The 13,967-nt window shown below is 37.8% G+C and overlaps 2 protein-coding genes across 3 annotated transcripts in view; one reads left to right on the plus strand and one right to left on the minus strand.

Annotated features, from left to right (window-relative positions):
- Window positions 1-5,892, minus strand: part of LOC110982443 (vesicular integral-membrane protein VIP36-like) — a 21,733-nt gene extending 15,841 nt beyond the window's left edge. The window contains exons 1-2 of one of the 2 annotated variants that reach the window (XM_022240830.2): window positions 5,758-5,892; window positions 1,511-1,626 (exon numbers count right to left, since the gene is read on the minus strand). In XM_022240830.2, the coding sequence (XP_022096522.2) occupies window positions 1,511-1,626; window positions 5,758-5,839 (198 nt within the window). In that variant the 5' untranslated portion in view covers window positions 5,840-5,892. Of the gene's footprint in view, window positions 1-1,510; window positions 1,627-5,396; window positions 5,660-5,757 lie in introns of those variants that run through there. The other variant, XM_022240829.2, reaches the window with a different exon arrangement.
- A 55-nt stretch (window positions 5,893-5,947) lies between these two features.
- On the plus strand, window positions 5,948-10,768 carry LOC110982442 (fatty acid desaturase 6-like). Its single transcript, XM_022240828.2, has 2 exons — window positions 5,948-6,082; window positions 6,672-10,768. Exon 2 carries the CDS (start codon window positions 6,709-6,711, stop codon window positions 7,750-7,752), a length of 1,044 nt encoding a protein of 347 aa, XP_022096520.2. The 5' UTR covers window positions 5,948-6,082; window positions 6,672-6,708; the 3' UTR covers window positions 7,753-10,768.
- Window positions 10,769-13,967: the final 3,199 nt, after the last annotated feature.

Consider the following 13,967-nt stretch of genomic DNA (forward strand, 5'->3'; position numbering starts at 1 on the left):
CTAGATGTCTATTGCAACATTCAGACAGCTTAACAGAAAAAATTCAATTATGACAAGGGCCAAATTCATAGAACTGCTTAAGCACAAAATTTGCTTAAGTGCAAAAACCTTGCTTAAAAAAACAAAGGCTGCTCAAAATCTATGTGATCGGATTATCATGCTAACCAAAAGACAGGTGAACACCATTCCAAAACAATATACATCACATGGAGTTTTGGCTGGTAACCTGATTTGTCAAGCAAGGCTTTTTCATGCTTAAGCAGATTTGTGCTTAAGCAGCTCTATGAAATTGACGCAATAAGTCAAAGGTCACAAGAGCCACTTTTGAGTTACAGGCCTTTCAGAGAGTATTGTACAATGAAAGTCAGTAGGAACCCTTAACATTTTCTCCAGAAACAAATGTTTATATTCATTATGATATCAAAATACATGATAAATACTGTAAACTCAAAGAGCTTTACTTATTCCAGTGAAAACCATAACAAACTTACTGAAAAAATGGCCGTGGCTCATTTTCAACAAGATCTTGGGAATCCAAGAGGAGTTTTAGATGGTGTTTATAGTGTGTCATAAGAGACATGAGATATGCGAGCATGCACAAAGAGAACTGTTGATCATCCTCATGTGGTGAACATATACCGGTACATGTACATTAATGTTAACATTAACTTTGCCCAATATTGCATCTAAAAATACCCAGCTACTTAAAGTTCTGTCGAATTTTGTTGGCCTGAGATGAACAACTGAAAACCTTCCAAACAATTGGTGTGGTAATTTGCCAAAACCCGGCACAACAGGGCAATAAGTCAAAATCAAAATTCTGCAGTCAAAACCAAAGTCAGAAATTTGTACCCAACATTCTTCAATGAGTACACACATGAACATGTATATCAGGAACATTTGTGGCTATATCCTCCTTTAGAGACTTTGCTTGATTTCACAGAACACACCACATGTTTACATTGGTATCTAAAAACATATTTGAAGGAGGTACTTGTACATGTAGAATCCTGTTTGTGAGTGGACGCAGGCAAATCACTGGTACACATTTCACACCTAATAGTTATCCATAAACTCCCCAGGGAGCTGAGATAGCTTTAGGACCAGTTCAAACATACTTTGCATGAAAGTATCAAATTTGTCAAATTTATATACACTATACAATACTACATGTATAACTGTTAAAATATGGCCAAACACTGCTAGTTCAATCTGAACAGAAAGCAAGAAAAACATTCATCTAAGGAACGGAATATATTGCCCTCCATGGTCAATGCCAAACTGACAGGGATGCCTTAGAGCCCTTGACTGATGCAGTGCTGCTCATACAATGTACATGTATGTACACATACACGTATGGTACATGTAAAACGTGTGCACTTACATGTACTGTATGTGTACCCTGATCACTACCGAAGGCTAAAATGCCTACTTTAGTTGCGAACAATCATCAGCATTACTTCAAGCCCCCCCCCCTAACACTAATTTTAGTTGATGTTTCAGTGCCTACCACTTTGTTCCAGATGGCTCCTTGACGACTCTGCCTATCTGGGGTGAGTCGGATGTAATTATTGGTGATCATCGTGTGCCCTTGCATATCCCACATTGGAAGACTGGCACCAGATCCTGATCAACAGTCATAAAAGAACAAAAAATGCTCTTTAAATGTACAAGTAGTTCTAAAGTCTCAAGTCCAAAAACAGAAGTTTTCCAGGCAAGAAATAAAGATCAACTCCAGTGTTCATGTTTATGGGAAAGCAAATCATGAAGCATGAATCAAGTGCCCATGGTAAAAGTTTCCCTGAAGAAAGTGTACGTGTGTATTGTCTGCTCAACACTACACACCGGTGTCCATATTTTTTGTGACTCACATTTCTGCTGTTCCCTGGCGGGCATTGTAAGAATGGACCTTTCCCATGAAATGTGCAAATAAGGCAGGCGCATGCGCATTACCAGCACTGGTTGGCAAAGTTACTTATATCTATAACATTACAATACAAATCTCCATGCGTGCGTCACTATCGCCGTTTCTGTGCTAGTATACTTTGACATAAGTGCCAAACTTAAAGACAAGGAACTGTTACTTTCCAACCTCAGGACACTGATAACTTCACTTAGTTTCAAGAAAAGCATGCTCAAGTATCGGGCAAAGGCTGTAATACGGTTTTGATTGACTTCCAATGCACCAGGTTATGGTTACTATAAGCTCACCTACACTACCGACGGTTTTGACGGCCGCACTTGCCAACCAGTGGTAGTAGTGCGCATGCGCCCATCCAATTTGCATATTTCGTGGGAAAAGTCCATTAAATTAAGGTGTTGTGACTGACTTAGAGGGAGATATGAGGTATGCATGATGACAAAGGAATTCCCGTAGCTACGCCTCATCTGCATTAACTCACAGCTATAGTACAGACATCATTGCTCAGCTTTTATTTGCCATTCGACACTGATTGCAAACAAACAAGCACATGGCTATTTTGAATAACTACATGTATGATTGAATCCTATTTTTCTATCTTTATGAGTTTATAACACTGAGATAATGCGGGACTTATTGCTTGTATGAAACAGGACATGCTTTAAAGGCAGTGTACAAGAGCTGCAAAACCTCAAAAACAGTACTGTTGAATTATCTCTCAATATCTTACTGAGAAATAATTAAATAATAGGGCCAAATAATCTGTGAAATTTTCATGCCCAAAACGCTGTCAATTGTAAGAAAAGATCTTCTTAAAACACAATTTGTTTATATACCACAACCGTTAACAGGCAGAACAAAGATGTGTGTGAGGGTTTATCTATTGGAGGAGTCTATATTAATGGGTGAAAATAAGCACTGAACACATGTGTTTGGTATGCCCAAGCACATTTTTAAGTGATAAAATAGATTTTTAAAATGTAACTAAAAGGCTTAAGGAGAGTACGGACCACTTTGAAATTAAAATTTCGTCATGAAAAAGGAATTCACCTCACATGAATATATCACCATGACACCATCTCACTATCACCCCTTCAGATAGTCATATGGTTCAAACTATGCACACTTCGCAACATGGCTGATTCTTTTTCAGCCCCGTGGCCAAGCCTGTTTTCTCTAACAAAATCTGCAATTTTGAGACATTTAACCTTCAATTTTTGCAATCATAACTCTCACGCCCAAAATATGAGGGTAACTGCCACACTTACTGATTTACTAAGCATTTATGACTTGCACTGACTGTGTGTGGACAGTTTTTACCTACCTGTATGGGATGAATCATGACTGTGTGGTTGATACTTGTTGTGCATTTGTAAAAACTGCACTTTTTGAGGGCCATAATTGGTCTGCAGATCGACCTTATTTGTTCGTTATCAAGGCACTTAGGAACATCCTGCGGCCCATGGATTTTTACAAAACAAATTACACGCACTGCACTTTGAGTGTTAAAAACAAATATAAGCATTTTTCTTGATTTTCTCAAAGCAGTGAACTCAAAAACATGAAATAAGTTATGGAATGATACACAAAGTAAATAACAAACCCCCAAATCAGTCAATTTTAAAAAAATAAAAGTTTGTACAAAACATGTACTCCACCTTTAAGCTTCATATATCTGAAAGAATTGTTAAAATAGCTTTTAAAATTAAACAGTTTAAAAATGTTTATTACAAGATGACCAATGACCTTATTAGTCACACGACAGCCTTGAAAAAAATTAAATAATTCATTAATGATTAAGGGAATTAACTACTTAATTCATCTATTTCAGTTTTAGCAAGCATTAAACTTCTGCAAGAAACCTGGAAATACTTTACAAATAGAAAAATTATGTAGGTTTTACGCAGGATTTATTGTAAAATTTGAGAATTTTGATCACAAACTCTCAAATTGGTTCCTACAGGTGTGCTAAATACAGGAACCATAAAAACCACCAAAGAAAAAAGAATAAAATGGCAATATAATTCCTATTTTGCAGTATCCTTGCATAATCTACACACTTCTAAATAATTTGTTCAAGCTCAAACTATAGCATCAGTCCCAACTATAGTTAGGCCCATCCCAATTATGGTGCTCTAGTTGGACTGGCCCAACGACAGCACAGATGTCCAGTGTGTGCCATCAGGGCCATAGCACATATGATGTACATGTACCAAAGTCACTTGTGCTTGCAGAAACAAGTTTGTACTGTAACATTACAGAAAAAGTACCATAATTTTTGAGGAATTACAGTATGTCAAGTACATGTATGTGCTGCATGAATTTGGAGAAGCTTACATACAAGAAATTATATACAGTAATAGTCTGGCCAGCCCAACTCAACTGCAGCACTTTCGCTGCAACTGGAACAGACGCTACAGTCTATAAAGGTGTGTGACGGTATAATTGCTACAGGTCCTTAATTTCGCCACCTATTGTTTAGTCTGATTTAGTCACGGAAATAAGGGACCTGGCAACTATAGTCATGCACGTCAGTTGGGGCGTACCACCTCAAGACCATGATAGGGGTGTGCACAGATGCGACCGGCTCTAGAAAAATGGGTAATAAGTCGCCAGATTCAGTTTATGAGTTTTTGATGTGGTTGGATTCTGAACATCAAAAGCTACAATTTGATATATGAATGACCCCTGTAGTTCCTGAGATATATAGATATTTGTATCCACATTTTCGGATTCAAGAAAAGCACTTTTCGAGAAAAAGCTTATAAAGTGTAGCGCCTGGACATGCAATGTTATAAAGGATTTCCTACTGAATGATCAATTTTTCATGTTTATTCATCAGTATCACTGTTTGTAGTCACAACTTCTGAAAATATAGATATCAGAGAAAGTATTAAAGGAAAAAACACAAACTCAGGTTTTTGAAGAAATTTTGCCCTCTCCAAATAGAACAGGCTATTATGTGTTTTGGCACTGCGCAACTTATTACTCTTTTTGCAGAGTGGGTCACAAATGAGTGAGGGTGCTGCTCATTAGGGAACTCTTTTTGTTAAATAGGAAATTGTGATTAAAATTTATCTTTTTCTGCATGCCTCTCCTCTATTTAATTTCAAATTTCAAATTTTTTTTAATTTCAAGTGAAGCCAACAATGAAGATGATCAACATGATCAAGATTTTATGAAAATATGGATTTTAAGCTTTTCAGTCATGTCAGTCAAAATCCACACTAATTTTTGTGTACAAAAAATCAGTTTGCTCTGCATTTCAACGATTACACATGAACAAAAAAGGTCCCAAAAATCACAAAATATCCCTACTTTCATGAATTTACACATGTAATACTTCTTTGCTTAATAGTACTACCGCGGCCATGAAGGCGGTAGGCCTAATGTTTTAAATACTCGGCAGCATGGTTAACATGTGTGACGTGGCATATTAACAAACAGTTGATCGGATGTTTCCAAATTTATTTACCTGTATATGGCCGCATTAAAGAATGTTCTCGTTTGAAATAATCTGCTGGATTACCTTGACAGACAACAAATGCGTAGAAATGTATAAAAACAATGTGAAATGTTGCACAGAAAAGGATCAGCCTGGGCGCCGCCATCTTGAATCTGAATCCGACAGCGGCAACCTTATACCCGACTACATGTATTAGGTTATTCTGGCTTAAACACAAATGTTACATTACGAGAGATTGTGCGGCACACCGTACTGCCCGACTCTGTTGGAACGAGCCTGACAGTGACTGCGCGCGTGACTAGTAATGATGATTACAGCACAGGAAGTCTTGATTACAAAACGTTAGTATTCCTGTCAAATCATCACTTGCCATAACGCCCTATAGGGCGGCCGGTTCTCAATAAATAGCAACGTCTTAAAACCAAGACTACACTACGTGTTGTGAACGACATTTACTTGTACATAGAACTTTAGTGCATGTACTGTACATGTACATGGCCGTTGTGATTCCTAGCTCTATGGTACCTGTATGAGCATGGAGCTTTTATATAGCAACGTACATATGACGCGTTTCTCCTCACATTGACATTAATGATCAACTGTTGATGTGAAGTGCACGTACACCGTGCAGTGCACCCATCTCACAGGCAGCAAACTAAATCGATCGTTTCACTTCAGACTTCGGGTTCTCAGCGGTAAGTGATTGTTTTGCCAGTGCAGTGTTGACTAGGCTTGCGCTTCGGCACTAGGCCTACCAAAAAACATGGTGATGCATTTTACCATGTAGCATTTTACCTTGGGACACTCTGTTCCGAAGGAACTGTTTTAATGTGCATGCATGTACGGTGTTATACTGCATGCATTTCACGGGGGAGGTTGTGAATTTAATCAAATTACTTAACTTGAATCCAAATTTCTTTAATTTTGTAAAAAAAAGATATAAATGATAGAAAATTAACAGGCATTTGCAAGATTTGGAATAAGATTACTTGTCTCCAAGTTTTATAGAAACAGAAAAATCGAATATAAATTTAAATATTCTGATTTGTAAACCCAACCCTGCTAAAAAGTGTGATTGTTTCAAAGCACATTCTTTGCTTCAATTTCTGAGCATACATCTAATTGGTACATCGGTACAAGCTTACTTTTAAATGCAGAGTTATTTCATTTTGTTTTGAATTTTATGTGTTATATTATAGTTTTTTGGTGTTTAATATGGTTTGAGATTTCTTTATCTCAGAGCATTTTTTTTTCATTTATTTTACACACTTTATAAACTTTCAGAGATTTGGTACATCTGCCCAAATTGGAAGTCAGCACAATGGAGCGTAAGTCAATGAAGCAAGCAAATGGAGAAGTCCTGTCTGATACACTCAATGGAGGTAGCATGAGTGAGCTCACCCATGCTGTCCAGGCAATTCAAAGCAGGGCATCGTGGTGGGATTTGTATGGGGTTGACTGGTGTATCATTGCATCAGGGTTTGCCCTGGTGCCCCCAGGTCTGTTGCTACTTGGCTATCCAACATGGCCCCCCTTTGTTGTTGGTATCCTGCTCATGGGGTTCTTTTATGGCATGGTGAAAACCAAGATGGCACACCTTGCTATCCATTCAGCTCTCTGTCGCTCCAAGATTGCCAGTCACTTCTGGGAAGTTTTCTTTGTGGAGTTTCTGGGCTCATTTTCCGCTGAGTTCTCCAAAAGCACTCATGTTAAAATTCACCATCCTCACACCAATATCATTGGGCTGGGTGACTCTAGTACCTGGCGAGTCCCATTTCTGCCCTGCCTGATCTACATGTTTGTGGCACCCCTTTTCCTACCTCCTTTGTATCCAGTTCTGGCAGTTGTTTTTCTCCTCCAGGAGGAGAAGGTGAAGAAGGCCGTACAGTGCGCTGTCGTGGTCACATTAGGCCTTATTGCCAACATCTCCCTCCTAGTGTATGTATCAGGCCTATCACTGACATCTGCTGTGCTTAGCCTGTTATCATCTCGTGCAGTCATGGAGATTCCCTACATCCATGTCAACGTTTTTCAGCACATCGGCCTTCCCATGTACCTCCCTGAGAACCGCCCACCTCGCCTGTACATGATGTCCTCGGGTGTCCTCAACCTATCCCACAATCTCCTGTTGGACTGGAATTTTGGGCACTCACTCATTGGTTGCCACATCGAGCACCATCTTTTCCCCAAGCTGTCTGACAACATGTGTCTGAAGATCCGGCCAATTGTGAAGAAGTATCTGCAGGATCACAAGTTGCCCTACCACGAGAAAGAATACGTCAATCGACTCAAGCTCTTTGTCAAGGAGTACAAAGCCTTAATGGTCAATGCACCTCCAATCACTGAGTTTATTGGAATACAGTAGTATCAAGCATAATTTCTTGTTCATATATCAACCCCCCATCATTTTCATCATTGGACACTCTATGTTTAATTGGTAAAATTAAGAGAAGAGGGAACAAGATTTGTGTAAAAAAGCACATAGAATGCAAAACGCTGTTTTATTCTTGATCACTGCCTCTGGTTATAGATACATGTAGGTGATGGATTTTATCTAAACTTTAATACAGTATCAAATTATTTAAAGTGTGTATTGTATATTGAAAACATAAATTTATTTGAAATGTATATGAAAGAAATGGTTTGACCGTTCTTTGAATTTTTCCAAGCTTACTTCTGCACACCATGATTGTTCACATGTTTACACATGGCTTGATTTTCCAGCTTATTAATCAAGCCACTCATCATTAAGGATGAGACAATGGGAGGGGGAGATTTGATAAAAATAAGTCTGGGTTTTCCTTAATGTAGCTTTGTTTATATCTCCAGCTAATTAGAAGCAGGCTTTTTAAATAAGCCTTTTGGTACATGTCCTTAACTCCAGTCGTGCAAAACCTACATGTAGCAGGATATCACAGTAGGCAAATTCTGCTGGATTTGAGTAATGAGACCAAGAATAATTACTATTTGATTCTATCTTTCGGGTTCTGTCGGACCAGGGAGGGGGCACCTTTTGATGACTGGATTCTATCTTGTAATCTGATTTATTTGGAAGGATATCTGAAGAAAACAAAGGATACTTAAGAAAAAAGGGAGCTTGGGCTATTGCAGTCTTTCCTTTCGTTAAAGCTTGCTGACAAAGACTTCTTGTAGTTTCTTGTAGTGTTGAATTTGTTCAGTTGGTGTAAATGCACTAACCTTACATACCTAGTGTGGACTTGTGAACAAAAGATGTCCACACAATGCAGGAAAGGAAGATGTTCTGTGGACTGACTTACATTCACAAAATGTTTCCCCTTCTATGAAAAAGAAGTTTAGAGGTATTGGGGGGTTTCACATATCTGTCGTAAAAGGAAGAGGAACAGTCAGGGAAACATTTTACAAAAATCCAGCTGAAAATCATGTTCCCGGAAAAATGAGTATTCCACTGAGTTTTCTTAACTACATGAAAACAAAAGAATGTCCATTCTAGGTATGTAACGTAAGTTGGCCTGAATGGATGAGTATTTACTTCAGTTTTTCAGTTCTCTAGGTCATGCTTTTTCATGTCATGGTACTGTTGCATTGAAATTTTCATGTACATGTACATAATCTTTTCATATAACAGCACATGAATCTGTTGACTCAGTAACAAAATGCCAGCACAATCAATGTTTGCATGTTTATTTAATGTCTGTTTGCCATATCTGCAAAGTGCAAAGTTCCTGCCATTGTGTTCTTTATCAACTGCTCTCTTACAGTGTGTGATTAAATTAAAGATTTCGCTTGTTTTTCTTCTTTTTTTCCCCCAAATCAACCACCTTCTTTGTCATGTTTATGGGGAAAAATCATCTCCCCAAACATATACAATGCATGTCAAATTACACTGCAACAACTATGCAATTGTAGTGGCCCATTTGTGAATACACATCACATTTGAGTGTAATTAGTCTGCAGAGGTGATGTTTTACAAATGTAGTAATATTACAAAAACTTTGGTTTAATTATGCATGACAACACAAATGTACAGATATGTTTCAAGCAACATACCATATCATATCAACCTACATGTACACATAGAGCCGGCTCATAGTTCAATTGTTTCTTAATCCTTACAAATGAAAATGTTGCAATTTTACATGTCTCATTTTGAAGACTTTTTATGTGCCTTTAAGTGTGTGTCTTTTCAGGAAAAGTACTTTATTGCTTGTCTGATTCTCAGTTTGTTTCATGCACTGGAAGTAGACTGCCTGGAATGATCTGGCCAATGTAAGAATGCCAGTGTGTATTAGAGAGCAAACAACTTAGCCCATATTGGTTTGTATGAATAGTTGTAAATGCATCATCAGAGGAATGTAGCTAACAAAAATTGTGTTTCATGGGATGACTGAAAATATACAGTGATTTGTCAAGAAAAAGTGGTTGTAAGGGTGGATCGATAGTGCCTCCCAAAATAATGAGAAAAAGATGAATTTCTGGTCTATTACATTTCTCTTCATTCAAAAAGGTTGCAAAAAGCCCCAGAATGCATCCTCGACCCTCAGAATGGCTGCAAAAGGTACATGAAAAAAAAATTCCAAATTTTGGGGCTCCCCCACCCCCAAAAGATTTGGTTCAGGATTGGACCTTTGTAAAGTAACTATAAACCAAAGCACATATTCATTCATGTTGCAGCTGCATTTTTGACACACTCTTTTAACTGAACATATCAAAATTGTTCACATATACATGCAGTTCCAAGGTGTTTCAAACTCTTTAAATCTTTGCACAAGTGCAGGTAATTTTTGTTCTTAGTGAGGGAATTCATAAACCCCAATAGTCTTAATTGATGAATGTCGGTCATCAGTACATTCACTGGACAGTTTTGAAGTCAACTCATCTTAAGATATACCATTGCAAGTCCTTTTTGGTCCAGTGTAAATTTTGAATGTTTATCAGTGAAAGGGTTAGATCATCCAGAGAACTACCTAGGGTTATATGGAGATTCTGATCCAAAGTTCAGTGTACTTGTCATTGAGATCTTTAGGTTGAATACATTGTCAAACATTCATTGTACATAGGTCATTGTCTTTTACAGAGTATCTGATTTTATGTATTATGATGTAATCTTATGACTAATATTAAACTAGACAGATTTACATGTATGTGTGTAGCTTGAAGTGCATTTGACTTAAAGATTTGGGTGTGTGGGGGAGTGTGTAAAGGCCATCAATCATGCAAAAGTTTTTTAAAAAGTGGTAATGTAATGTTGAATTGATATATATTCCCACTTGCCTGTACATAATACACGTACTTGCTGTTTAGAACCTTACACACCAAAGAACATTATGCAGTAACAGTGTGGTTGTAGTATCGCTGATGTGTACTATTTATGGAAGCACAATAAAGTCCACACAGAACAATTCTGTTAGTACTGATTATGTGGCATACTGTTTTGGAAGTGATAAATTCTTTCAAAGGTAGCTGCTGAGTTATGTTTTAAGAAAAGGAAGTTGTTTGTACGTTTGATGCTAGATCTGTCCGTTCAAGCTAAAAGAAAATCTCAAAATACAGAAAAGGACAATAAGATTAATATTTAGAATCCTTCTTTTGTTTTTGGGGTTTTTTTTGTTGATTGGGTTTTTATAACAAAATTGACAAAATAAAGATATTCCAAGTTCGTTTTTATGAGTAATATTTTTGAAGTTCAATTTTATGAGATATAAAATCGAACTTAGAAATATACCTTTTGAAAATTAATTTGGAAACAATGTATTTCATAAAAAAATTGATCAAAGACATTTCTCGTAAAACTTTGCCTTTCCAAATACGTGTAGAAACAATGTTCCTGAAAATGACCCCCAGAAGAAGGAACTGGAGAATAACTACGGAGGGCGAAAAGTGGCCATCTGCTTTTCTCCTTCGAACAAGCAGAAATGTGGGTCGAACGTTTGACAACAACCATGAATTTTACTTTTTTGCTTTTTTGATACCGGAGGAGCAATTTTACGTAGGCGGCTGAAAAGTTGCCATCAGATTTTCTGCCTTCCAAGGGTCGTGAACGGGGTCGTGAACCTCAGGTTATGACCATATCCTTTTGGGGGATTGAAGACGTATAAACCAATAATTGCAGTCCACCCTAATGTGACCCTATCTTTTCACATGTTTTCCTTGGACCAAGCAAACTTGTGTATCTATAGCTGTAAAACTGTATTTCCTTTGAGATGCTGTTTTCTGCCTCACAGGGACACTGATACTGCTGCATGGGATTGGTCCGCAGAAAACATGGTGAAGCATTGGTTTCTATACGTCTTCATCCCCCCTACGAACGGAAATGGTGGTAACCTACAGGTTCATGTATGGAGGTTCAAAAGTGGACATGTTGCTTTTCTACTGTTCAAAAAGTAGATCAGACGTTTTACACAACGAAATTTTTCTGCTTTCTCACAACCAGAAAAGGAGATTGAACGGTTCGCCAAGATGCATTTTTCTACCTTTTCATGTTCTTGCCACCAGAGAAATTAAATTTACTTTCAAGTCTACAGTTGCAGTTCGAAAACGGACGTGTACTTGTTTACCTCCCACAAAAAGTGATTGGACATATTCACAAGTATTACGGCGGTTCAAAGGTGGACATGCGGTTTTTCACTGTCAAACTAGGAGAAAATCCCATTGAATGTTGTTTTGATAGTGTACAATATTCTGCTGCACAGGAAAGCCGATTGAACGATAAGCTCATCCGAAACGCATATTCTAATTATCAGCTTTTCCGCTACAAGCAATTTATATTTAAAAAAAATACACTGGCGTTTCAAAAATGGACATTGTGCCTTCTGCCTTGCAATACTGAAAGCTTAATTGAGTGTTTTTAAAGAGTCTGTCTTTAATACTTTTCGACACGGCGGAACAATTCTTTTGTAGTGGTCTGAAACTGGGCATCTGTTTTCCTGGGTCTCCGCCACACCCAAAGGTCAGCGTGTCAAAACAAAGTCAAGCAATTTCAACTCTAAATTTCAGGGATAAACACCCTTCTACCGATTGTGGGGATTTTGTTTCAAAAAATGTAATTTAAACATTTAATTTTTTTTTATATAAAGTACATAGATAGTTTTCTCCCTTAAATCTATAAAGCATTTAGACATTATTAATGCCTAAATCTACATGTTCCATGCTGCAACCCCTGATAATGTAACGGTACAGTCAATAATATCTCTTTTTACATCCAACACCTAGCTAAATTCCACCCGGCTTGTATTATTCAGTAGTGGGCTGGCTGACACAACTTGTGCAAAGTCGAAGGGCCTGGGTTCAGTCATATACACGATAATGGACCAAAGCTGGTATTCTTCTATAAATACATGTACATGTAGTTAAACCGATAGATGATCTGGTTGTGCAGCGACTGTTCTTTATTATTTCAATTATTGACGACATCTGATCGAAAAAGGTAAGCTTTTACCCATCTTATCCCATCCCAGTGATACAAAAGCTAGTCTTCCAAATCCGCCCAATTAAACACTGACAGCTCCAAGAGACTGGGCGCACGCGGTGTCACTGAAAGAAAATTGTAAATATCATTCTGACTGGGTGGCCCGGCCCACATCCGGTGCGCTATTGGTACTCACTTATCGTGACCCTAAGAACTGCCTGCCTGGGCACGCAATGATTCAGGAAGCTTTGCGGATTGGACAAATTCCGCCCCGTTGACAACCGATCGTGACGTATAATGAGCGCGATAGATGGACCAGTTGGGTAAAGGCGAATAGGCCTAGAAGGACAGCATGCAGATGACCACTTTTGGACCACTTTGTATTTAAAATGTTCAATCTGCTCTCAGAAAACAGAAAAGTGGAAAAACATATTTTGTGCGATCTGTTCACTGAGTTTTCTCCATGAAGCAAAGTAAAACCACAATGTCCACTTTTGAACCGCCAGTGGTAATGTCGGATAAATTTTTAAAAAATCTTATTTTAGAAGCAAACCTAGAATACAAGGAAATGCTTATCAGTTTATTATTCAGTCTGCTTTTCTTGTTTCAAAAAATGGAAAAAGCTTTTTACAAAAACGTTCAGTACGATTTTGTCCTATTTTGTCAGTAGAAAAGCAATTGTCCACTTTTGGACTATATACGATTATAACCAGTCAGTTTTTGTACGAAGCAGAAAAGTAGATGTCCGTTTTTGGACCACCACTGTAGACTTGAAAGTAAATTTCATTCTGGTGGCAAGAAGAAAATTACATCTTGACAAACTGTTCAATCTCCTTTTCTGGTTATGAGAAAGCAGAAAAGTGAAAAAAATCGCTGTGTAAAAACGTCCGATCTGCTTTTTTGCTTTTTGAACAGCAGAAAAGCAAATGTCCACTTTTGAACCTCCATATTCATAACCCCATTCACTGACCATCGAGGGTACAGTCCACTAATTCAAGCCCCATTGAATGCAGTGTAAATTCAGCACTGTTCAGGGCCCAATAACGTGCATACCAACATCCCTGAGATTTTATGAAATGAAATTATTGTCTAGTCCCTTATCTTTCATTTTCTTTTCAATTTTTTTGTGGGTTAACCAATTACATTGTTAATTATTCCCACAAAACAAAACCACCCCCGGAATTTTCTGAAGT

The sequence above is a fragment of the Acanthaster planci genome, linkage group LG13, assembly GCF_054643075.1.
Source record: "Acanthaster planci isolate LZ-2023a linkage group LG13, COTS_SCS, whole genome shotgun sequence".
NCBI classification, from domain to species: Eukaryota; Metazoa; Echinodermata; class Asteroidea; order Valvatida; family Acanthasteridae; genus Acanthaster; species Acanthaster planci.

Excerpts from the sequence above, each read along its gene's own strand:
- LOC110982442 (XM_022240828.2), top strand. The coding sequence starts at position 6,709 with ATGGAGCGTAAGTCAATGAAGCAAGCAAATGGAGAAGTCCTGTCTGAT.